Source organism: Oncorhynchus mykiss, chromosome 26, assembly GCF_013265735.2.
Source record: "Oncorhynchus mykiss isolate Arlee chromosome 26, USDA_OmykA_1.1, whole genome shotgun sequence".
In the NCBI taxonomy this organism is placed as follows: domain Eukaryota; kingdom Metazoa; phylum Chordata; class Actinopteri; order Salmoniformes; family Salmonidae; genus Oncorhynchus; species Oncorhynchus mykiss.
In genome coordinates, this window is record NC_048590.1 from 14,721,150 (window position 1) to 14,746,822 (window position 25,673).

Consider the following 25,673-nt stretch of genomic DNA (forward strand, 5'->3'; position numbering starts at 1 on the left):
AACGGGAGCCTTCTGGCTAGCAAACATGGCAAAAGTTGGACCCAATTTTGTTACCCTGTTAAATGTATTTCAAGGTTTCAGAATAAACAATGCATGCACTTTGAATTTATGGCAACTTTGTGTAAGTAAATACGGTAGGCCACACACACACTGAGCATTGATTATTGTTCATGCCGAAGGCAAATCAAAGTTTATATGTCACGTGCGCCGAATACAACCGGTATACAACAGGTAGACCTTACGACAGGTAGACCTTACAGTGAAATGCTTACTTACAGGCTCTAACCAATTGTGCAAAAAAGGTATTAGGTGAACAATAGGTAGGCAAAGAAATAAAACAACAGTAAAAAGACAAGTTATATACAGTGCAGTCGTGGCCAAAAGTTTTGAGAATGACACAAATATTAATTTCCACAAAGTTTGCTGCTTCAGTGTCTTTAGATATTCTTGTCAGATGTTACTATGGAATAGTGAAGTATAATTACAAGCATTTCATAAGTGTCAAAGGCTTTGATTGACAATTACACGAAGTTGATGCAAAGAGTCAATATTTGCAGTGATGAACCTTCTTTTTCAAGACCTCTGCAATCCGCCTTGGCATGCTGTCAATTAACTTCTGGGCCACATCCTGACTGATGGAAGCCCATTCTTGCATAATCAATGCTTGGAGTTTGTCAGAATTTGTGGCTTTTTGTTTGTCCACCAGCCTCTTGAGGATTGACCACAAGTTCTCAATGGGATTAAGGTCTGGGGAGTTTCCTGGCCATGGACCCAAAATATCGATGTTTTGTTCCACGAGCCACTTAGTTATCACTTTTGCCTCGTGGCAAGGTGCTCCATCATGCTGGAAAAGGCATTGTCTATCACCAAACTGTTGCTGGACGGTTGGGAGAAGTTGCTCTCGGAGGATGTGTTGGTACCATTCTTTATTCATGGCTGTGTTCTTAGGCACAATTGTGAGTGAGCCCACTCCCTTGGCTGAGAAGCAACCCCACACTTGAATGGTCTCAGGATGCTTTACTGTAGGCATGACTGTCATGTATTGTCATGTTGTGTCTTGTTTCTGTCCTTTCCCTTCACCCTGTCTCCCTCTGCTGGTCGTTATTAGGTTACCTTTTCTCCCCCTCTTTCCCCCAGCTGTTCCTTGTCTCCTCCTAACTACCTCGTCACCCCTTTTCCCACCTGTTCCCTTTTTCCCTCTGATTAGTCCTCTATATCTCTCTCTGTTTTTGTTTCTGTCTTTGTCGGATTCTTGTTTGTGTTATTCATGCCTGAACCAGACTATCGTCATGTTTGCTGCAACCTTGTCCTGTCCTGTCGGAATCTGCCGGTCCATCTGAGCCTACGTATGTTTTGTTATTAAAGAAGCCCTGTTTACGTTAGTTCGCTTTTGGGTCCTCATTCACGCACCGTAACAATGACACAGGACTGATGGTAGCGCTCAACTTGTCTTCTCCGGACAAGGTTTTTTACGGATGCCCCAAACAATCGGAAAGGGGATTCATCAGAGAAAATGACTTTACCCCAGTCCTCAGCAGTCCAATCCCTGGAACTTTTGCAGAATATCAGTCTGTCCCTGATGTTTTTCCTGGAGAGAAGTGGCTTCTTTGCTGCCCTTCTTTAACACCAGGCCATCCTTCAAAAGTCTTTGCCTCACTGTGCGTGCAGATGCACTCAAACCTGCCTGCTGCCATTCCTGAGCAAGCTCTGTACTGGTGGTGCCCCAATCCTGCAGATGAATCAACTTTAGGAGACGGTCCTGTGCTTGCTGAACTTTCTTGGGTGCCCTGAAGCCTTCTTCACAACAATTGAACCGCTCTCCTTGAAATTCTTGATGATCCGATAAATGGTTGATTTAGGTGCAATCTTACTGGCAGCAATATCCTTGCCTGTAAAGCCCTTTTTGTGCAAAGCAATGATGACGGCATGTGTTTCCTTGCAGGTAACCATGGTTGACAGAGGAAGAACAATGATTCCAAGCACCACCCTCATTTTGAAGCATTTTGAAGTCTGTTATTCAAACTCAATCAGCATGACAGAGTGATCTCCGGCCTTGTCCTCGTCAACACTCACACCTGTGTTAACGAGAGAATCACTGACATGATATCAGCTGGTCCTTTTGTGACAAGGCTGAAATGCAGTGGAAATTGTTTTTTTGGGATTCAGTTCATTTGCATGTCAAAGAGGGACATTGTGATTAATTGCAATTCATCTGATCACTCTTCATAACATTCTGGAGTATATGTAAATTCCCATCATACAAACTGAGGCAGCAGACTTTGTGAAAATTTATATTTGTGTAATTCTCAAAACTTTTGGCCACGACTGTACATATCCCAACATATCCCGTTGAGAAGCCTTTTTGTCCTAGACTTGGCACTCCGGTACCGCTTGCCATGCGGTAGTAGTGAGAACAGTCTATGACTAGGGTGGCTGGGGTCTTTGACAATTTTTAGGGCCTTCCTCTGACACCGCCTGGTGTATAGGTCCTGGATGGCAGGCAGCTTAGCCCCAGTGATGTACTTGGCCGTATGCACTACCCTCTGTAGTGCATTGCGGTCAGAGGCCGAGCAAATGTCGTACCAGGCAGTGATGCTCTTTATGTTGCAGCTGTAGAACTTTTTGAGGATCTCAGGACCCATGCCAAATCTTTTTAGTTTCCTGATCGGGAATAGGCTTTGTCGTGCCCTCTTCACGACTGTCTTGGTGTGTTTGGACCATTCTAGTTTGTTGTTGATGTGGACACCAAGGAACTTGAAGCTCTCAACCTGCTCCAATACAGCCCCGTCGATGAGAATGGGGACGTGCTCGGTCCTCCTTTTCCTGTAGTCCACAATCATTGTTATTCTGGCACAACACGGCCAGGTCTCTGACCTCCTCCCTATAGGCTGTCTCGTTGTTGTCGTGATCAGGCCTACCACTGTTGTGTCGTCCTCAAACTTAATGATGGTGTTGGAGTCGTGCCTACCATGCAGTCATGGGTGAACAGTGAGTACAGGAGGGGACTGAGCATGCACCCCTGGGGAGCTCCAGTGTTGAGGATCAGCGTGGCATATGTGTTGCTACCTACCCTCACCGCCTGGGGGCGGCCCTTCAAGACGTCCAGGATACAGTTGCTTAGTGAGGGAGGTGTTTAGTCCCAGGATCCTTAGCTTAGTGATGAGCTTTGAGGGTACAATGGTGTTGAACGCTGAGCTGTAGTCAATGAATAGCATTCTCACATAGGTGTTCCTTTTGTCCAGGTGGGAAAGGGCAGTGTGGAGTGCAATAGAGATTGCATTATCTGTGGATCTGTTTGGGTGGTATGCAAATTGGAGTGGCTCTAGGGTTTCTGGGATAATGGTGTTGATGTGAGCCATTACTAACCTTTCAAAGCAATTCATGGCTACAGACGTGAGTGCTACTGGTCTGTAGCAATTTAGGCAATTTGCCTTTGTGTTCTTGGGCACAGGGACTATGGTGGTCTGTTGGCATGTTGGCACTACAGACTCAATCAGGGACATGTTGAAAATGTCAGTGAAGACACATGCCAGTTGGTCAGCACATGCCCGGAGCACACATCCTGCTTATCCATCTGGCCCCGCAGCCTTGTTTATGTTGACCTGTTTAAAGGTCTTACTCATGTCGGCTACGGAGAGCGTGATCACACAGTCATCCGGAACAGCTGATGCTCTCATGCATGCCTCAGTGATGCTTGCCTCGAAGCAAGCATAGAAGTGATTTAGCTCGTCTGGTAGGCTTCTGTCACTGGGCAGCTCGTGGCTGTGCTTCCCTTTGTAATCTGTAATAGTTTGCAAGCCCTGCCACATAAGACAAGTGTCGGAGCCGGTGTCGTATGATTCAATCTTAGCCCTGTATTGACGCTTTGCCTGTTTGATGGTTCGCCACAGGGCATAGCAGGATTTATTGTAAGCTTCCGGGTTTGAGTCCCGCACCTTGAAAGCGGCAGCTCTACCCTTTAGATCAGTGCGAATGTTGCCTGTATTCCATGGGTTCTGGTTGGCGTATGCGCGTACAGTCACTGTGGGGACGACGTCCTCAATGCACTTATTGATAAAGTCAGTGACTGATGTGGTGTACTCCTCAATGCCAGTGGAAGAATCCCGGAACATGTTCCAGTCTGTGCTGGCAAAACAGTCCTGTAGCTTAGCATCTGGTTCATCTGACCACTTCTTTATAGACCGAGTCACTGGTGCTTCCTGCTTTATTTTTTTGCTTGTAAGCAGGAATCAGGAGGATAAAGTTGTGGTTGGATTTACCAAATGGAGGGCGAGGGAGAGCTTTGCATGCGTCTCTGTGTGTGGAGTACAGGTGATCTACATTTTTTCCCCCTCTGGTTGCACATTTAACATGTTGATGGAAATTTGGTAGAACTGATTTAAGTTTCCCTGCATTAAAGTCTCCGGCCACTAGGAGCACCGCCTCTGGGTGAGTGGTTTCCTGTTTGCTTATTTCCTTATACAGCTGACTGAGTGAGGTCTTAGTGCCAGCTTTTGCGTGTGGTGGTAAATAAACAGCCACGAAAAGTATAGCTGAAAACTCTCTAGGCAAATGGTGTGGCCTGCAATTTATCATAGTATTCTCTACTTCAGGCAAGCAAAATCCAGAGACTTTCTTAGATTTTGTGCACCAGCTGTTGTTTACAAATATGCACAGACCGCCCCCCCTGTGCTGTTCTATCTTGCCGGTGCAGCGTATATCCCGCTAGCTGAATATCCATGTCGTCATTCAGCCACGAATATTACAGTTTTTCAGGTTCCGTTGGTAGGATATTTGGCGAGTAGTATTGACGGTAATGGCAGCTTTCCCACTCGCCTTTTTTCCCGGGTCCTGACCAGGCATCCGGCTCATTGTCCTCTGTACCTGCGTCGCTTCCTCTTGCAAATAACGGGGATGTTGGCCCTGTCGGGTAATTGGAGAATGTCTTGTGCGTCTTGCTTGTTGAAGAAAAAAATCTTTGTCTAATCCGAGTTGAGTGATCGCTGTCCTGATTTCCAGAAGCTCTTTTTTGCCGTAAGATACGGTTGCAGAAACATTATGTACAAAATAAGTTACAAATAAAGCGAAAACCCCCCACATTGATTGGGCGCCCGTAAAACTGCTTCCATTTCTTCTGGCGCCATTTCTTTTAGTCCAAAGCAGAGAAGGCCGTATTAAGACAGATTTAGACATTGCAAATAATTTAACAGTTCCATTTCATGTTACGCTGATCATATAAATGATTTATTATAATTTGCAATTATTTATCCCGGGAAAAGTGAATGGGTTTGGGCGGGAAAACCCGGTAAATCTCTGTAACCCGGTTCCCGCCATTAAACCCTAAACCACACCCACCACAACACACGTGTTCCACTGCAGCAAACTAGGACACACAATACACTCCTCAACCTTCCGCTCAACAGCAGGAAGTTAGCTCCCCACTTCCTATCATCTTCCTGCGGCTGCCTGTTTTTAGTCTCCTCTAAATCCCATTACTATAGGGCGCTCTCTGGCTGTCTCATCAAAAGCTGTGTAGAACAGGCAGCGGTGAACCGTGTCACCAGCTACTCAGAGCCACGCTGGCTGTGTTTGTTCTTTAATTAGGGAGACTGGATTAGCTAGTCAGTGACATTAAGACAAGAATGCATTACCATAGTTCACTAAGGAGGAGACATAAGACTCCTTTGAACTGATATAAAGTGCATTATTAAATTACGTCATGGCCCTGCATGAGTATGCCATATTGCCGCTGAGCATTGGCTGAGTGGGTGTTTGGTTGCCGGTGTGTGTTTAGTTGAGTGTTTGTTGGGCAGGCCATTTGTGTGCTAAGGAGTGTGTTGAGTGTGTGTGTGTGTGTGTGTGTGTGCGTGCACGTGTCTCTGTGTGCATGTGTGTGTATGAAGCACACATTGTGTATCTGCGTGTTTGATTTGGCCACCATGGCGGATTATCACACTCTTGCAGCGTGAGGTCTAACACACACATCTGTCAATCATTCTTAGAGAGGCTTACCGGCAGAATGGGAAAAAACTGACTGGATTTAAGAAACAGATTTACTAGCCTATCTACCAAAGCAGAGTGTCTGGACATGTTCACTCGCGCCTAGTTACTAAAGCACTGATCGATTGGACACATTGCACACTAACTTCTATCTCAATTTAACCCCCTTCCTAGCTCTACTTACTACCCAATCGATCTACGTATACCCCTCACCATCTTTATTTGCCACCAAATCTCTGCTAAACTTCTCCTGGGGTGCTGCTCTGTGGCTGACCATGTTGCTGTGTGAGATAGATATGAGGATATGGATAACTTTTGTGCTTAATGTGTTTTTGGCATATGCCAACTCTCCCTGAGAAACTCTCGGAGAGTGAGGTCACATCCAGGATGCTCATTATCCAGCACATGGGCAGATTTTTCACCTTGGCATCTTGTGGATTCAAACTAGCTACCTTTGGATTTTCTGGCCCAGGAGTACTGTATCAGTAAAAATACGAATTTCTGTGAAAAGGGACAATAAAGTCCTATTCTATACTAGTATCTTTCTACTAGATCCCTCTCTATCGCTACAGTACTTATTTATCCTCCCTATCTCCATCTACAGTATTGTCACACCCTGATCTGTTTCACCTGTCTTTCTGATTGTCTCCAACCCCTCCAGGTTTCGCCCATCTTCCCCATTATCCCCTGTGTATTATATACTTGTGTTCTATGTTTGTCTGTTGCCAGTTCGTCTTGTTTGTCAAGCTTGCCAGCGTTTGTCCTGCCAGCTCGCTTTTATCCCCAGCCTCTCTTTTTCTCGCCCTCCTGGTTTTTGACCCTGGCCTGTCCCGTCTCTGTACCCGCCTGCCTGACCACTCTGCCTGCCGCTGACCTGTGCACTTGCCACATCTCTGGATTATTGACCCCTGCCTGCCTGGACCTGTCTCTTGCCTGCCCCTTGGACCATTAAACCATTGTTCATTCAACGTGTCTGCACCTGGGTCTCCTTGATTCCTGATAGTATAGTTGGAAAGGGGTAATACTTATTTTTCTACAACATCTCTCCACCACCCCTATCTCCTTTATCTCCAATTATCCGCTCCGTATAACTTTCCTTCAAACTGGGAATTGTACCTCTGCTCAAATTTCTCTTACCACTTGGAGCATCAGCCAGATGCCATAGTCCTTTAATGATTAGCACACAAGCCCTGATGCCATGGTAACCTGGTTGCTGGTTCGGAGTGTGTTGCTTTCACGAGGAGCAAGAGTCGGCTGACTCAAAGAGATGAACACTACGAGACTCACATGCACACGTGCAAATGAACACACAATCACATGCATGACACACATTTATGGTTATTGACGCTTCACTCAGATTTAGGTTCTGTGAGTTTATGTCTTGTACAGAACATGTGGATATTCCTAAGCCTCTATGACTACATTACACACATCCCAATGCTATTCTCATTACTCCCACCATTATCTGTGTCATTACTATGGATGTAGGTCACACACATACACACACACACACGCACAGACACACACATTTGGGAATTCTCTCTATAGGCTGAGCTAAAGAATGACGCCTCGTCCTTCGAGGAGCATCATTTCTGCTCTATCCATCTATAATTCATCCACTTTATTATTCATATTGTAGCGGTTTCAAGGGTTGTGTGGTGGATGGACACTATGTGCCTGCAAGTTTTCTTTGTTTTCTGGCTGCCAGGACTACGGACAGCAATATGAAGTAATCCCCAGAGGCAGGACCATGGACAGCTCAGGGGAAAACTTCTAGACTGCAGCAGAACAGCCACAGGCAGCACAACAGCCTGTCTCCAGTTGTAATCAGAGCCAAACTGCAGACAGGTGAAACCAATCAAGGCCTCTACTTAACGACGCCCTGTGTTTGTTTTCTTCCTTTGTCTTTTCTTTGACCCCAGGAGGTAAAGGAGTAGGAGGTTATTGGGGAGCCAGAACGTACAGTGGAGAAGGCGGTTTAATGGAAGAAAGGAACTTATGATTTCAACAAGAATTGAACCCCCCCAACGACCAAGATTGGAGGACCTGCCACTGGTGACAAAGTGTTTAGTCTGTTTGTTTTGTATATAAGGAACACTGCTGAAACCTGATCGTAATAAACCGGTTTAACCCTTCACTTGGACTGGTGGTGTGTGTTTGTATGTGTAAACCCTGCCTTACAAAGATCTTTGCGCCGAAACCGCTACAATATCCTGTCACTATATTATTCACTTCGCTAACCCAGTCGAAGAACCTAGACACACATTATATGGCAATATAACCCATCCACCATAATCTATCCAACCTGTTTCTATTGCTTTGGTCTGACTCTCTAGTATCTCCTATGGGTATAATACAGAGATTGAATAACAGACTAGTTAATTGAATGAGTGTTGGGGCATACCATGTTAGTAATTCAATAATACACTGATTCATGAGCACCTTGAGTTGGGTTACAAGATAGGCTAGGCAGTGTCAGGGTTAGCTGAGCTGCTCTGTGCTCTCTTGTACAGGATTAAACTCATGCCTATTTTCTAATCCAACTCCAACACAAAGAAAGAGACCCGACTATAAAGTCCCTGACATGTCTGGGAACAAGGGAGTGAGAAGGATGTAGGGAGAGAAGGTATGTGAGTCTTAATGACACATAGCTCTACTCACTCATTACTCTTCTTGGGCTAATGCTCTTCAGTGCACATTCTAAATACTGTATAGGCACACACACACAATCAATTACCCATGCCAGGGCAGTGCCTCAGCTCACGCAGGACAGACAATTCCACCTGTATCCCAACATAGCAAGCTGACCGACTACACGGAGCGGGCGAGAAGGGGACTAGAAATGGCAGGGAAGAGGGTAGAGGAGGTAGGAGAGTGGTGGTTGAGCTTCAGAGCACCCACCTTTCTCTGATTTGCAACATGCAGAACCCATGGCCGATAATCCAGCAAAGAAAATATCCCATTACAGACTCAGTGAGGCACGGCTGACAGCGAGCCGAAAGGTAGAGATAGAAAGAGAGGGAGAGAACGGAAAAGCAACAAGGACTGTATTACAGAGGACAGTTATCCGGGCCTTTTCATTCCATTAGCAACGGCTAATGGTCTATGGCGGAGTTCGGGCACGGTATGCTCTCACGGCCCCACCGGAGTTGAGGTGCGACGGCGTCCCGGTGTGAGAAGGTTCATGCTGAACGGGGGGACCAGGATGGGTGGCCCGAGAAGGGGGAGCGGGAACGATGGCGGCAGATGTGAGAGACGCGGGGTAATCCTGCAGCGCTGCGTTTCATCTAGCCCTCGCTGCAGCTGTGAGGCCTGGGGAATCTTGCTCAGGGGGGGAAACAATTGTGGATTACATCTTTAGATTATTTTATTTATTTATCTGTTCACTCTTTTTCTATTTATTTATTTCATTTTTATTTAATTTGTCTGGGGATGGTAATCCCTCCCGCTTAACCTTTTTCCCTCCATGTGAAATAGTTTAATTAAAAAAGATGATGCCGTTGTCGGGCAGTGGGGGGTGTGGGGTGCACGGCAGATAAACCCACAGAGAAAAACGTGAAAGAAGAAATCTGTTTTTAAATTCCTTTGGGAGAAGGAAACCATTTTTTTCCCGGCGGGATTTAGTAGAGAGTCATTCTATCCCTCCCTAACCCTGCTCTCATATGCCACCTGAGGGATCCTGGATTCCCCAGTGTGATAGGGTAATCCCATGAGGGGGGGGGGGGGACTGAATGACAAATCCTGTCATGGTTCTCTTGCACCCACACACAAACATGCACATGCACACACAAACACACACTCACACATGCATGGAGATGGAGAACATACTTGCAGAAGGGCAGACACACACACACATACAGTATACAACAAGAAAAGATCAACAACCTATTATCCAATAACATATCCATTTCAGACAGAGAAAAGTGGGAGGGGGAGGTGGAAAAGAGGAGGGTAACCATGGTTACTCACCTATATCTGTCTCTTTGTGGTTCTTGACCAGTTCAGCCAGTTCAAAGTTCCCTGCGATTATGGCCACCTGCGAGAGGGAGAGAGAGAGAGAGAGAGAGAGGGGGGGGGGGGTTGCAATTTGAGGGCCACATTTAATGTCCGCAAAACAACCTTTACATTACTCTACAAATTCAAACAATTCATTGTGTGTGTCTGTGTAGCAATTCGGACATGATTCTGCTAAATTCCTATCTGGATTTAACCATCTGCAGCCTGTTACGAATCCTGACCTTTTAGCATGACTGGAACACACACATTCACACACACGTGCATACCAATGTGCGTACACACATGCCCACACTCACCTACACCCACCATCGGATGAGTGATGGAAGTGATGGAAGATAGCATGTGGGAGAAAGGAAGTGAGCAGAGGGAGCAAGAGAGTGATGAGAGAACAAGCAAATGTTGTGAGAAATGCTTGAGAGGCCATGCTACCTACATATGAGAGAGAGAGAGAGAGAGAGAGAGAGGGACAGAGTGTGGTAGCTAGTGGGTCAGCTCTAGCATCTTGATTTGCATGGCTCTAACGGAAGAAGGACCCTTTCGCTAGCCCCGTGTGACGTGTTGGGTTCTGAAAATATGAAGTACTTATTCATGTCACTGAGGGAGAGAGGGGAAAGTAGAACGTTTACTTTCTGCCCGGATACGTTATTGTTAGCCGTCTTAGAAAAAATTGTTCTTCGTCTGTCCCCATAAGAGAACCCTTTGAAGAACCCCTTTTGGGTTCCACATGTCACTCATAATAGTTCTACCTGGAACCCAAAAGAGTTCTGCAGAACACTTTTTGAACCCTTTTTTTGTATAGCTGCAGTGTGATTTAAAGCCTAAAGGCCACATCGAACCCACAAGGCTGTAGTGTAGAGCACAGGCTTGTACAGGGGAAAACACCCCACTGACGCCTTCATTGCCACCCCCTCCTTCACTCCTTCACTCCTTCATGTTCCCAACGCATCGGAATGCTGGGCATGACCCCTTGTTTCCATGAAGACACTGTGGTCTATGGTGGTGGATGAGAGGAGGAGGAGGAGGAAGAGAAGGTGGTAGGCGAGGAGGAATGGGTTGAGAATTGTGCCTGAAGCTATATCCAAATACTCAGGGAGGAAATTAATTCTGATTCAAGACCAGGGAGAATCCTTAAAGGGACAGGCACATAGGAGAATGCGAGTAGGGAAGATGGAGAAGAGAGGAGGAGATTGGAAAGGGGATGGGAAAGGAGGAATTGTTAGAGATACAGAGACAGACAGCAGAAATACTATCTTTCCCTTCCCGTTGTTCTTGAATTTGCATGTTCTTATTTCTCATCATGAGTTTCTCAAAACTGATAAACATCATCCCATACCCTGGGCTAAAGGGGTAGACTTTCGCTGAGAGACAGATAGCGATTGGAGCTTCAGTGTAGAGTTGAATACTTCTGCATGTTTCTCATTCCAGTTTATTAGTTCACTTCCCACTGGGCACAGACAGTTCAACGTAATTTACATGAAATGACATGGAAACAAAGTTGATTCAACCAGTGTGTGCCAGCTGGAATTCCAGTCTCATCTGAATGCAACACAGTGAAAGAAAGGGACTCATTGCCACAGGAGAGAGAGAGAGAGAGAGAGAGAGGGAGAGAGAGAGAGAGAGAGAGAGTAAGAGAGAGAGAGAGAGAGAGAGGGAGAGAGAGAGAGAGAGAGAGAGAGAGAGAGAAAGTAAGAGAGAGAGAGAGAGAGAGAGAAAGAGAGAGGGAGAGAGAGTGTGAGAGAGTGAGAGAGAGAGAGGGGAGAGAGAGAGAGAGAGAGGGGGAGAGAGAGAGAGAGAGAGGGAGAGAGAGAGAGAGAGAGAGAGGGCGAGAGAGAGGGAGAGAGAGGGGGAGAGAGAGAGAGGGAGAGAAAGAGGGAGAGAGAGGGGGAGAGAGAGAGAGCGAGAGAGAGGGAGAGAGAGGGAGAGAGAGAGAGAGAGAGAGAGAGAGAGGGAGAGAGAGAGAGAGAGAAAGAGAGAGAAAGTAAGAGAGAGAGAGAGAGAAATAGGCAAACGCTGAATAGAAGAATCTTGTGAAACACTTACATCCAGAGTCTGGGCCAACAGAGGAGGGGGATGGATTTTGAGCAACTCAGCAGAGCTCTAATTGATGATCTCATTTTGCTGCTGGGACTCTATTTTTAGCTACAGATACACAGGCAGAGCAGCGGAGACACACACTATCACATATTTTCACTCCATTGAACTCCGCCCTAATAAGTGACATTACTTGATCAATTAATTGGCAACTTTGATAGAGACACCTAAATTCAGTTTCTGGGGCCCATACGGGAATTGTACCCACAACCATGGTATTGGGAGCACCATGTTCTAACCCTCTGCTTGTGTCTTCTCCTTGTCTCCTCTAGATATATCAAGTACTACAAAACCAGTGCAATTGGAAAAGAATAGTAGACAATTAGACACGTTCAACGTTTGGGACCAACCCCACTGACGAAAGCCAGAGACATTAAGAGGGCCACTGAAGTGCCTGTGGAGGGCCATCGGGGATCCGAGGACTGCCTTACATAAAAGCCTGCTTCAAAACATTCCTTTGTGACTCAGACGTGACTCATGCAGGACTCTCATTGGAATCAATAGTGTCAGCTGCACTGCCTTCTGTATTCAAGCAATCATCTCTGCAAGACAAAACATCTAGCCAACCCATGGACGTATGCAACTTTGTAAGATGTCTACAATTGCGTCACACCCACAACTACGTGACCTAGTGACACTCAGCCTGTTCCCTTCAGCGCTTGCATTTCAGATGCAGATAAAGGAGAGGAGTCAAGTAGAGGAGTTAGGTAGAGGAAGCCACTTCAGACTATTGAGATGCATCCTTGGGGTTACTTGGGACTTGAAACGTGTGTTTTTCTCAATAGGGTCCCATTCACACTGCCATCTCTGACCCAGGATATTACCTGCTGATAAAACTTCTTCAGCATATATTCTGTATATTGGATAAACTATGTAGCCCATGAAGGGAGGGCGCTATTTCATTTTTGGATAAAAAACGTTCCCGTTTTAAGCGCGATATTTTGTCACGAAAAGATGCTCGACTATGCATATTCTTGACAGTTTTGGAAAGAAAACACTCTGAAGTTTCAGAATCTGCAAAGATGTTGTCTGTAAATGCCCCAGAACTCATTCTACAGGCGAAACCAAGATGATGCATCAACCAGGAATTAGCAGAATTTCTGAAGCTCTGTTTTCCATTGTCTCCTTATATGGCTGTGATTGCGCAAGGAATGAGCCTACACTTTCTGTCGTTCGCCCAAGGTCTTAGCAGCTTTGTGACGTATTTGTAGGCATATCATTGGAAGATTGACCATAAGAGACTACATTTTCCAAGTGTCCGCCTGGTGTCCTGCGTGGAATTCGGTGCGCAATTGCCAGCTGCTCGTACTTTTCCATTTGATATAGGGGAGAAACCATGTGTCCAAGAACGATGTATCAATGAAGAGATATGTGAAAAACACCTTGATGATTGATTCTAAACAACGTTTGCCATGTTTTCAGTCGATATTATGGAGTTAATTTGGAAAAAAGTTTGCGTTTTGAGGACTGAATTTTCGGATTTTTTTTGGTAGCCAAATGTGATGTATAAAACGGAGCTATTTCTAATACACAAAGAATCTTTTTGGAAAAACTGAGCATCTGCTATCTAACTGAGAGTATCCTCATTGAAAACATCAGAAGTTCTTCAAAGGTAAATGATTTTATTTGAAGGCTTTTATGTTTTTGTTGAAATGTTGCGTGCTGGATGCTAACGCTAATGCTAACGCTAAATGCTAACGCTAAATGCTAACGCTAAATGCTAACGCTAAATGCTAACGCTAGCTAGCTACTTTTACACAAATGATTGTTTTCCTATGGTTGAGAAGCATATTTTGAAAATCTGAGATGACAGTGTTGTTTACAAAAGGCTATTTTTTTTTTCATGAATAGTTAACGTTGTGTTATGCTAATGAGCTTGCTGATAGATTTACACAATCCTGGATACAGGGATTTTTTCATAGCTAAACGTGACGCAGAAAACGGAGCGATTTGTCCTAAACAAATAATCTTTCAGGAAAAACTGAACATTTGCTATCTGAGAGTCTCCTCATTGAAAACATCTGAAGTTCTTCAAAGGTAAATTATTTTATTTGAATGCTTTTCTGTTTTTTTGTGTAAATGTTGCCAGCTGAATGCTAATGCTAAATGCTACGTTAGCCATCAATACTGTTACACAAATGCTTGTTTTGCAATGGTTGAGAAGCATATTTTGAAAATCTGAGATGACAGTGTTGTTAACAAAAGGCTAAGCTTGAGAGCTAGCATATTTATTTCATTTCATTTGCGATTTTCATGAATAGTTAACGTTGCGTTATGGTAATGAGCTTGAGTCTGTATTCACGATCCCGGATCCGGGATGGGGAGATCAGAAAGGTTAAACCCACAGCTCTGGTAGGTCAGAACTACAGTAATGGTTTTGGATGAGAGGAAGTATTACGAGTCTCACCTGGAAGGGACTCTGGCTGTTGTAGTTCTTCACCGCTTTGTCGGCTCCACGGACCAGCAGCACCCTGGCACAGTTATCCTGGGAAAGAACAGGGAAGAACAGGAATCTGAGGAGTGGCTCTGAATTTCTTGGGAATTATACATCTCTATTAGTCCCATGCTTCCCTTACACAAAGACAGAACACTTGTACAGTAACCCCAATAGTCCAGAAGCCAGTTTTCGATTACTTGAACTAGCAGTAGAGTGTAAAAAAGGCAATATACGTCCTCATTTGAATCCCCAACATTTAAGAACAAGAATGTAAGAGAGAGAGAGAAAGAGAGAGAGCGAGAGAAAGAGAGAAAGAGAGTGAGCGAGAGAGAGAGAGAGGGAGAATAAAATATATATTGACAGAAACAGAGTGCCTGCTACATGTATGAAGGGAGATTCTGTGTGAAGGAACAAAAAAAACTGTTGAACAGAAAGAGTGTGAAAGAGAGAAAGGGTCTGAATGTGCTGCGCAACTCGCCCACAGAGTGCTCAACCATGCATGAACAGTATTGTGTACAGAAACACACACATGAACATACACACACACACACACACACACACACACACACGCACACAAATACACACACAATCAATTCTGTACTCATGCCAGTTTGCAAAGTAACTAACACGAAGGATGTAAATTCTGGCATTTGTAGTGTGTATAATATGTTCTCTATATTTTGACACGTTCAACAAACTAACAATCCCACATATTGGCATTTTATAGCCTCCATTTGCGTTGAAGCTCATTTGGAAATAGAAATGGATGACGCGTAAACCCCCCCTCTCATTCTGCCTGTGTTCTTTCGCTCTCACTGTCTCTCTCACTCTGCCTCCACCCTCCCCCCGTCTCTAATTGTAGCCCTGTCACAGGATAATACGACTTGAAAGTTTAAATACCAGGAGAACAGTGTATGTGTGTACAGACACTAAACTACAGAACATTAGGAGACGTGGGGATTCCGCCTCAACAGTTTGCAGAAAAATCCCCAAATGTGAAAGGGATGAAGAGAAAGAGAGAGAGAGAGGAAGAGGAGGCGAGACATAAGACATGATAGAAGGACATGTTCAAAACATTCATTCGTTGCTTGTGCTGTTGGACTACTAAATGCAAAATACATTTTACCCGTACACGTACTTACTGTATCTATCCAGTGCAGTTGGGACAGCGGTCGGATGTGAGTGAATGTATTAATGTCCTCTATGTTGTTAGTGGACGCAACATGATGGACTGACTGGTTTAAATGCATGTGATGTGAGAATGTATGTGTGTGTGTGTGATCCTTTCAACGAAAGGTGATGCCAAAGAATAATGTCCATCCTGGATGGACAATAAAGTTGTATTCTATTCTATTCTATTCTAGGCCATAGCGCTAATTGAGTCAGATGATTCTGAATAAGGATATAGTGGGAGAGTAGAGAAACAAGTGGGTTGAGATGTGAAAAGCTTTTCAAGCAAGAGAGGTGTCACGCCCGACCTTAAAGAGCCTTTTTATGTCTCTATTTGGTTTGGTCATGGTGTGATTTGGGTGGGCATTCTATGTTCTTTATTTCTATGTTTTGTGTTTCTATGTTTTTGGCCGGGTATGGTTCTCAATCAGGGACAGCTGTCTATCGTTGTCTCTGATTGGGAATCATACTTAGGCAGCCTTTTCCCACCTGTGTTTTGTGGGTAGTTGTTGACTGTTTTGTGTCTGCACCAGACATAACTGTTTTGGTTTGGTTCATGTCGTTGGTCTGGTTCAGTGGTCAGTTTTAATAAAGAATCATGAACACGTACCACGCTGCACCTTGGTCCTCTTCTTCAGACGAGCGTTTACAAGAGGGGTCAGGACTCAAATGCATGGAAGAAATGCTATGACGTAAGATTTGATGTCAAATAGAATACATTTAGCTCATGAACATGTACAAATCTGGGGTCTAATTGAGTCTAGACTAGGAGGAGAGCTGTGTGGTGGGAATGAGAGACAGACTAAACCCCTTGTCACTCATTCTCCACCTTTACTCGTGATCCTCTCCTCCAATTTCTCTTAATTGTGGAAAGGCATGATGTTAACCAAAATAACTGCCATTTCATTCTGGATTTACTTACATCTCATATGAACGGAACGAGAAGCAGAGGTGTGTGTATGTGTGTAAGGTCAGTAACGAGTGGTGGCGGGTTCAGTTAATTCACTCAGACACTTACAGACTTGAACACAAGTAGTACAGGTTAACAGAGAGACATCAGGGAGACCTCCAGGCCTACACAATCAAACCAGGTAGAAGAATTGGCAGTTACACTTGTACACACACACACACACACACACACACACACACACACACACAGCTCACCTGGTTGTAGAGAGCACAGATGTGCAGCGCTGTGTTCCCTGAGGCGTTCTGTGCGCTCATGTCCGCCCCGTAGAACAGCAGATGCTCCAGATGCTGGACAAAGCCATTCCGACAAGCCTGTACACACGCACACAAACACACAGAAAACAATAAATGTTTATTATAATTGATATAGTTATTTATACAGTGCCTAGTTGAAAGTCTACACACCGCATTCACAGTTGTCACATTCTAAACCTAAAATGGGATTACATAAAAATAAAAAATAAATCCTACAGATCTACACAACCTGCTGCACTTTTTAAAAGTGAAAGAGATGGTGTATGTCTTCACACCCCAGAGTTTATACTTGGTGGAAGCACCTTTGTCAGCAATTACAACTGTAAATATTTTTTTTATTTTTTATATATAACTCTACCAACTCTCTGCACAACTCTTAGGGCAACATATATCAATTGTTACTCGAGCTCATTCAATTTGGTTGGGAATCACGGATTGACAGCAATAGACAAACCTTGTCTAACATTTTCAAGAAGTTTTAAAGTCAGGACTGAGACTGGACCCCTTGGGAACACTCCACACCTATTGGAAAGTTGATGTTGAGTGTGGGGGAATAATCAGAATTGGTTGGTAACATAGGTAAGATGTTTTATATTCATCATATGTTTGTAAGTTACTTCTCATCAGAATGTTATTTTTGTATAATACTGTGGCGGGGTTGCAGTATCTGTTCTATGTCAAGACTAAGTTGCTTGGGCCGGAGAGAGAGGAGAGGTCAAGCGTGTATCTCTTGACTCCACAATGTCTGTGTGCCAGTCAGGGTGTCTCTGTGAATTGGTCAAGATAGGATGGATTTGATATATGCCTGTTGATATGGAGGATTGGTTTATGGTTCTGAGTTTGAGAAAATAACATAGTTTAGGAGACAAAGCTGAACGATTTATTATGTCTATGCTGTCTGACTATGTGTGTTTTTTGCTATTAAAGGATCTCAGTTGCAATGTGGAAGGGACTCTCAGAGAATTCATTGATAGACACTGAATTGATCTGAGAGTCACAGGGTTGTGATAGAGCTCATATAATTAAATATGGACTTTGGTAACTAACTCTGACTTGTGTGTGGTTTGCTCTCATGATTTGGTAAATAGAGGAAATTTCCACGACATTTGGCGACGAGGAGGGGATGTGAATCTTCACTCGGTGACCGTTCCTGACGATCTAGGTAAATAAATCGTACACGAGGGATCCCCCAAACTTGGGATCTCAGGGAAACCACACTTCAGGAACGAAGCAGATGGACCAACCTTTGATCTAAGAGGAAGCGAGCCGAGTGGATACCACATCTCGAACTGAGTTTTTTTTTAAGATAAAGGTGAGCGAACCACACACAGATTTGAAGTCGAGTTTTTTAAATTATGCCTGTTACGTATACTCTGAGCGTGAATTCCTTTGTAAGGAAGGCACCTTGGCGGCGTAAGCAGGGCCGAGTCAGAGGAGAGTAATCTGGGAGTTTTGTGGACTCAAAAGATACTCTGCACTGTCCGGTTGCGAGTGACCAAGAGCCCTCCTGACACTGAATTGATCACAGTAGGGATTTGGTGAGGTCTGTCGGGGTGAGGGGCCAGGGGACTGTGTGTTCTAGGTGAAACATGGCACTTGGTGAAGCCCTATTGGAAGAAGGACCTCATTCTGTGCATCTGTGTGATTGTCTAAGTAACCCTCAAATGTGGTGAATTCCAATTATTTTAAATGTGCTAGCCAGGTATGCCCTGGGTGACTCTGTGTGAGTATTTTGTTATGGGATCACTAGGTAATAGTTGTCGGACCGTTCTGTGTGAGTGGGGTAGGGTTGACTCTGTGTGATTATTTTGTTATGGTATCACTAGGTAATAGTTGTCGGACCGTTCTGTGTGAGTGGGGTAGGGTTGACTGTGTGAGTATTTTGTTATGGGATCACTAGGTAATAGTTGTCGGACCGTTCTGTGTGAGTGGGGTAGGGTTGACTCTGTGTGAGTATTTTGTTATGGGATCACTAGGTAATAGTTGTCGGACCGTTCTGTGTGAGTGGGGTAGGGTTGACTCTGTGTGATTATTTTGTTATGGTATCACTAGGTAATAGTTGTCGGACCGTTCTGTGTGAGCGGGGTAGGTTGACTCTGTGTGGGCAAACCTTTTTATGTTCTGATGTTCTGTGTGGACGTCTGACCAGTTATGTGTGAACATCTGACCAATCCTGTGTGGGTGATCCTTAAAGTTCTGTGTGAGTACCTAAGATTTCTTAAGTTTTATGTGGATTCTGTGAATTATTTGAAATTATAATAAATTGTATGTGTGTATAATCAATTACTAGAGATTTGATAAAGTAATGATGAGAATGATTAGATACAATTTAAACCACTCATTCGTAGACGTACGTAGGTTTTGAGTTGGTATCTTAAATGGATAATTTGATAAAGATGAAGTTTTTAAGCACTATTAAAATAATCTACAAAATCTGGGAAATTGAGCTCTAGAAACTGATTAGAGTGTGTCCACTTTTGGTTATCTTACCCTAACGATGTAACTATAAAACGCATATTGGATTATCTCCGTCTGGGTGAAACATTTGAAATTTAACTGCCCTTAAGGTCTGAACATGTTATATTTTTTGTTATATTTTTTTTTATACTAATTGTCAGGGTAAGTTGCTGGAGGCAGGTAGATTGTTGTAAATTTGCGTTATTAGTTTGAATATACAATAACCTTACTCTAATTGTTTTGACCGTTGTTCAGGTAAAAAAATAATCTGTATTTCTAGCAGCTGATTCGCTAGGTGGGCATCATAGATTTGTGGCGTTTATTTGGACTGTATTAGGCTATGAGAAAGGGAGACTGGATGTCTGAATCATAAAACATCGTAAGAATAGATTCTGATGGTTATTGATTCTTGGTTTGATTGTTTAAGTAACACCAGTTAATTTGAGCAGGACGTGTTGAGCAGGACTACATGTGTCATGTAGTCTAACATTATAGTATGTTTCCATTATGTGGAACAATGTCAGGTCATTAAAGGTGATTGCTGGATTGAGTAGTATGAGAGCCTGTTGGCAGAAGACTAAAGTAATATGTTAAGTGGGGGAGTATCATAGATTTTAATTATAGTGTTGCTACCGCAATAGTCAAAATAATTTAATGTGTTTTGGGGAATGAAAGCTTTAAAGCTTTAAAGCTTTAAAACGCGGGAGGATTTCAGTTTTTTGAGGGTTTGAATTGAAGTTAGACAACTTAAGTGATATGTGAAGGAGTGTATTGTATTTGTTGTGTTTGTTTTGTTCTATTCCTGAGATATAGGTCTAACGTCTTGATCCTTGGCTCTACGATGGAGTTGACAGTGAGATGGGGAGTATAAACCAATTTGAAAGAATAGTTTCAATAGAATGTTTTGATATTCTCTGTGAAATATGTTTAGATATGTGTATTAAGAATAATTTGTAAAAGTCATAATTTATCATGTAGTTAATGAACTGAACTAAACTGTTGTTCTGATCTGTTCTTCGAGGTTATCATGAAAAGTGACATCAGACGGTATCTTAATGCATGGAAGAGATAATTGGACCGAATGGTGTGTGTACCTCAAAACCCCCTCTAACTGGCTGAAGAAGAGTGACAAAGGCGTTGAAAGAGGCTTTCCAAACCACTTCTACCGAGAGAAAAGAACCAAGACAGAAATTGGTGTACAGTATCAGATCTAAGCTATCTACTGCTTTTCTTTCATGTTTCTCTCATACTGTGAAAGTCCACTTGGAGTGATCATGGAGAAAGATTGTTCTAACATTTTCTTATGATGCTGGTATATTGGTTGACGAATGGACAAGACATGAGTGGTAAAGATGAGACATTGAAATTGGGACATTATCATGGGCCGTCCACTTTGAACTGTAAAGCTATCTGAAGAAAAACGAAAGAGACGCCAGAAGATGCAGTGCCTGAGAGGGGGGGGGGGGGGGGGGGTTGGTCAACTGTGCCATTAAATTGTTTATACTTTTGTGGTATCAGGTTGATTGAAGAGGTCTACACCATGTAAATTGTAGTAATTTAGATTAAGAATGCATTGAGATACTGATCTGTAGTATAATCATGATTAAAAAAGTTAATAGATAATTATACTGAATGTAAGTAAATCTGCTAATATTGATGTGTGTTAAATTGAGGTTTTTACTTTGAGTGATAAGACAAATTTGAATCACTGAGGAATGCTATACTAAATATTGGTTGGATAAATAGTTGGGTTGTTACTTATGATTTGGAATATGAATGATTTCACTGCCCTATACTCTATTCCTGAGTATATTTCTGAGCAGGGATGTATGTCCTATATGTTGTGAGGAGGCCTGTGTTTAGATACTGGTTCTCATGTAACTTAAAGAGCATTGATATGTTATGTTTTTATTATTCTGTGTTATTAAACATGTGCAAGTTTGTCTTGTAGAATAAAGGTTGTAAACTTAGTTTCAGAAGGGAGAAAGCTTACATATAAGCTAAGGTACAGTGCCTTGCGAAAGTATTCGGCCCCCTTGAACTTTGCGACCTTTTGCCACATTTCATGCTTCAAACATAAAGATATAAAACTGTATTTTTTGTGAAGAATCAACAACAAGTGGGACACAATCATGAAGTGGAATGACATTTATTGGATATTTCAAACTTTTTTAACAAATCAAAAACTCAAAAATTGAGCGTGCAAAATTATTCAGCCCCTTTACTTTCAGTGCAGCAAACTCTCTCCAGAAGTTCAGTGAGGATCTCTGAATGATCCAATGTTGACACTCCACAAATGTCTTGTTAACAAACTATAGTTTTGGCAAGTCGGTTAGGACATCTACTTTGTGCATGACACAAGTCATTTTCCAACAATTGTTTACAGACAGATTCTTTCACTTTCAGAACAACAGCAAAGGACCTTGTGAAGATGCTGGAGGAAACAGGTACAAAAGTATCGAAATCCACAGTAAAATGAGTGCTATAACGACATACACTGAAAGGCCGCTCAGCAAGGAAGAAGCTACTGCTCCAAAACCGCCATAAAAAAGCAAGACTATGGTTTGCAACTGCACATGGGGACAAAGATCATACTTTTTAGAGAAATGTCCTCTGGTCTGATGAAACAAAAATACAACTATTTGGCCATAATGACCATCGTCATGTTTGGAGGAAAAAGGGGACGCTTGCAAGCCGAAGAACACCATCCCAACTGTGAAGCACGGGGGTGGCAGCATCAATTTGTGGGGGTGCTTTGCTGCAGGAGGGACTGGTGCACTTCACAAAATAGATGACATCACGAGGGAGGAAAATTACGTGGACATGTTGAAGCAACATCTCAAGACATCAGTCAGGAAGTTAAAGCTTGGTCGCAAATGGGTCTTCCAGTTAGTGGAAGACCCAAATTGTGGAAAAGGGGCTTAAGGACAACAAAGTCAAGGCATTGGAGTGTCCATCACAAAGTCCTGACCTCAATCCTACTGAAAATGTGTGGGCAGACCTGGAAAAGTGTGTGCGAGCAAGGAGGCCTACAAACCTGACTCAATTACACCAGGTCTTTCAGGTGGAATGGGCCAAAATTTACCCAACTTATTGTGGGAAGCTTGTGGAAGGGTACCCGAAATGTTTGACCCAAGTTAAACAATTTAAAGGCAATGCTAGCAAATACTAATTGAGTCTATGTAAACTCCTGACCCACTGGGAATGTGATGAAAGAAATAAAAGCTTAAATAAATCATTCTCGCTACTATTATTCTAACATTTCACATTCTTAAAATAAAGTGGTGATCCTAACTGACCTAAGACCGGGGATTTTTACTCTGATTAAATTTCAGGAATTGTGAAAAACAGAGTTTAAATCCTTTTAGCTAAGGTGTATGTAAACTTCTGACTTCAACTGTAGGTAGAGTTATTAAAGTGACATAGATAATGCATAGATAGTAACAGAGTATCAGCAGCATAGAAGAGGGGGAGGGGGGCAATGCAAATAGTCTGGGTAGCCATTTCATTAGATGTTTAGGAGTGTTATGGCTTGGGGTTATAAGCTGTTTAGAAGCCTCTTGGACCTATACTTGGCGCTCTGGTACCGCTTGCCGAGAACAGTCTATGAGTAGGGTGGCTGGAGTTTTTGACCATTTTTAGGGCCTTTCTCTGACACCGCCTGGTATAGAAGTCCTGAATGGCAGGAAGCTTGGCCCCGGTGATGTACTGGGCCGTACACACTACCCTCTTTAGTGCCTTGCAGTTGGAGGCCGAGCAATTGCCATAACAGGCAGTTGTCCTTGCACCACACGGTCAGGTATCTGACCTCCTCCCTATAGGCTGTCTCATCGTTGTCGGTGATCAGGCCTACCACTGTTGTGTCATCGGCAAATTTAAAAATGGTGTTGGAGTCGTGCCTGGCCGTGCAGTCATGAGGAAACAGCGAGTACAGGAGGGGACTGAGCACGCACCCCTGAGGGTCCCCCGTGTTGAGGATCAGTGTGGCGGATGTGTTGTTACCTACCCTCACCACCTGGGTGCAGCCCGTCAGGAAGTCCAGGATCCAGTTGCACAGGGAGGTGTTTAGTCCCAGGGTCCTTAGCTAAGTGATGAGCTTTGAGGGCACTATGAGCTGTAGTCAATTAATAGTATTCTCACATAGGTGTTCCTTTTGTCCAGGTGTGAAAGGGCAGTGTGGAGTGCAATAAGGATTGCATCATCTGTGGATCTGTTGGGGCAGTATGCAAATTGGAGTGGGTCTAGGGTTTCTGGGATAATGGTGCTGATGTGAGCCATGACCAGCCTTTCAAAGCAGTGCTACGGGTCGGTAGTCATTTAGGCAGGTAACCTTAGTGTTCTTGGGCACAGGGACTATGGTGGTCTGCTTGAAACATGTTGGTATTACAGACTTAGACAGGGAGAGGTTGAAAATGTCAGTGAAGACACTTGCCAAATGGTCAGCACATTTATAGGGAAAGACATTCAACAATTACAGAACTTACACAAATGACTGATGATTGGCTAGGAGAAATTGATAATACAAATATTGTGTGTGCTGTTTTGTTAGACTTCAGTGCGGCTTATGACATTATCGATCTGCTGGAAAAACGTATATGTTATGGCTTTACACCCCCTGCTGTATTGTGGGTAAAGAGTTACCTGTCTAACAGAACACAGAGGGTGTTCTTTAATGGAATCCTCTCTGACATAATCCAGGTAGAATCAGGAATTCGCCAGGGCCGCCAGGCCCCTTACTTTTTAACATTTTTACTAACAACATGCCACTGACTTTGACTAAAGCCGGTGTGTCTATGTATGCGGATGACTCAACACTGTACATGTCAGCTACCACAGCGGCTGATATGACAGCGGCTGCAACACTTAACAAAGAACTGCAGTTAGTGTCATGACTTTCCCTCCTGGTTGAGGATCAAAGAGAGTGGGGCCGGTTCTAGGACTTTAACGACCGGTCGTAAAATGTATCTTCATGCACGGCAGTATGGAGAACAATGGAAAAATCCTTTGTGTGTTGAGAGAGAATCTGCCACCAAAAATCCAACATCCAAAAGTGGATAATGAAACAATGTTTCTTCATAAATAATGTGGGAAATGGTTGGTGGGGCTCCAAACAATAATCATGTCAAATAAGTTGTTTTGTGATGTCATTAAGGATGGTATAACTAAATAACTGTATCTCTGAAGGTGTACGCATTCAAGGGGTCAGGTTAACATATTTACGATGAGCATATTATTCAACTGTATGTACGATAGGTTAATTCCTTTGTCTCTCCTTCTCCCACTCTTTCTTTCCCCACCCCTTTCATTGTGTAACCAGCTGTCATATCGGGTTAGTCCACTAGAGACTTTTCATTGCATTATGTTAGTAATCAATTCAACCTATACTGCGTGTGTTTATGTATTTCTGTGTAATTATATTTTTAGTTAGTAAATAAATAATTAAGCCAATGTGTGTAAACTGAGTCATCATGTAGACTAGGGTTCGTGCATATTTATAGAATATTAAGGAGACTGATATGAGGTAAAAAATACATTAATAAGTGACTTATCTATAGATATGAATAAATCTTATAAGAGTTTAATTCGGGAGATAGTCATTCATTAAATAAGTTCCCATGGTGCCCTAAGTTACTGAGATAATTGTTACATGATTCATTTAATATGGTTATTGAGCAAGTTGAGGTGATTAAACTGCTTGGAGTAACCCTAGATTGTAGTTTAGTCACTGCTCCCGAGTTGCACAACGGTCTAAGGCCCTGCATCTCAGTGCAAGAGGCATCACTATAGTACCTGGTTCAAATCCAGGCTGTATCACATCCGGCTGTTATTGGGGGTCCCATAGGGCGGCACACAATTGGCCCAGCGTCATCCGGATTTGGTGGGAGTAGGCAGTCATTGTAAATAAGATTTTGTTCTTAACTGACTTGCCTAGTTTAATAAAAAATAAATACAACATTTTAACTGTCATTGTCAAAACATATTGATACATGAGTAGCTTAGATGGGGAGAAGTCTGTCCATAATAAAGCACTGCATATCTTCTTAACAAAGCAATCAACAAGACAGGTCCTACAGGCTCTAGTTTTGTCACACCTGTACTACTGTTCAGTAGTGTGATCAGGTGCCACAAAGAGGGAATTTAAAATGGAAAATTACAATTGGCCCAGAACAGGCCAGCACGGCTTGCACTTAAAAGTACATGGGGAGCTAACATTAATTATATGCATGTCAATCTCTCATGGCTCAAAATGGAAGAGAGGTTGACTTCATCCCTACTTGTGTTTGTATGAAGTGTTGAC

At 43.3% G+C, this 25,673-nt stretch overlaps 1 protein-coding gene across 1 annotated transcript in view; it reads right to left on the reverse strand.

The window, feature by feature from the left end:
- The window catches only part of LOC110506082 (SH3 and multiple ankyrin repeat domains protein 3-like), an 85,626-nt gene that overhangs the window by 18,042 nt on the left and 41,911 nt on the right, over positions 1-25,673 (reverse strand). Inside the window, exons 7-9 of the mRNA XM_036964122.1 lie at positions 16,859-16,975; positions 14,495-14,572; positions 9,949-10,015 (exon numbers count right to left, since the gene is read on the reverse strand). Coding sequence (XP_036820017.1) covers positions 9,949-10,015; positions 14,495-14,572; positions 16,859-16,975 — 262 coding nt within the window. The remainder of the gene's footprint in view (positions 1-9,948; positions 10,016-14,494; positions 14,573-16,858; positions 16,976-25,673) is intronic.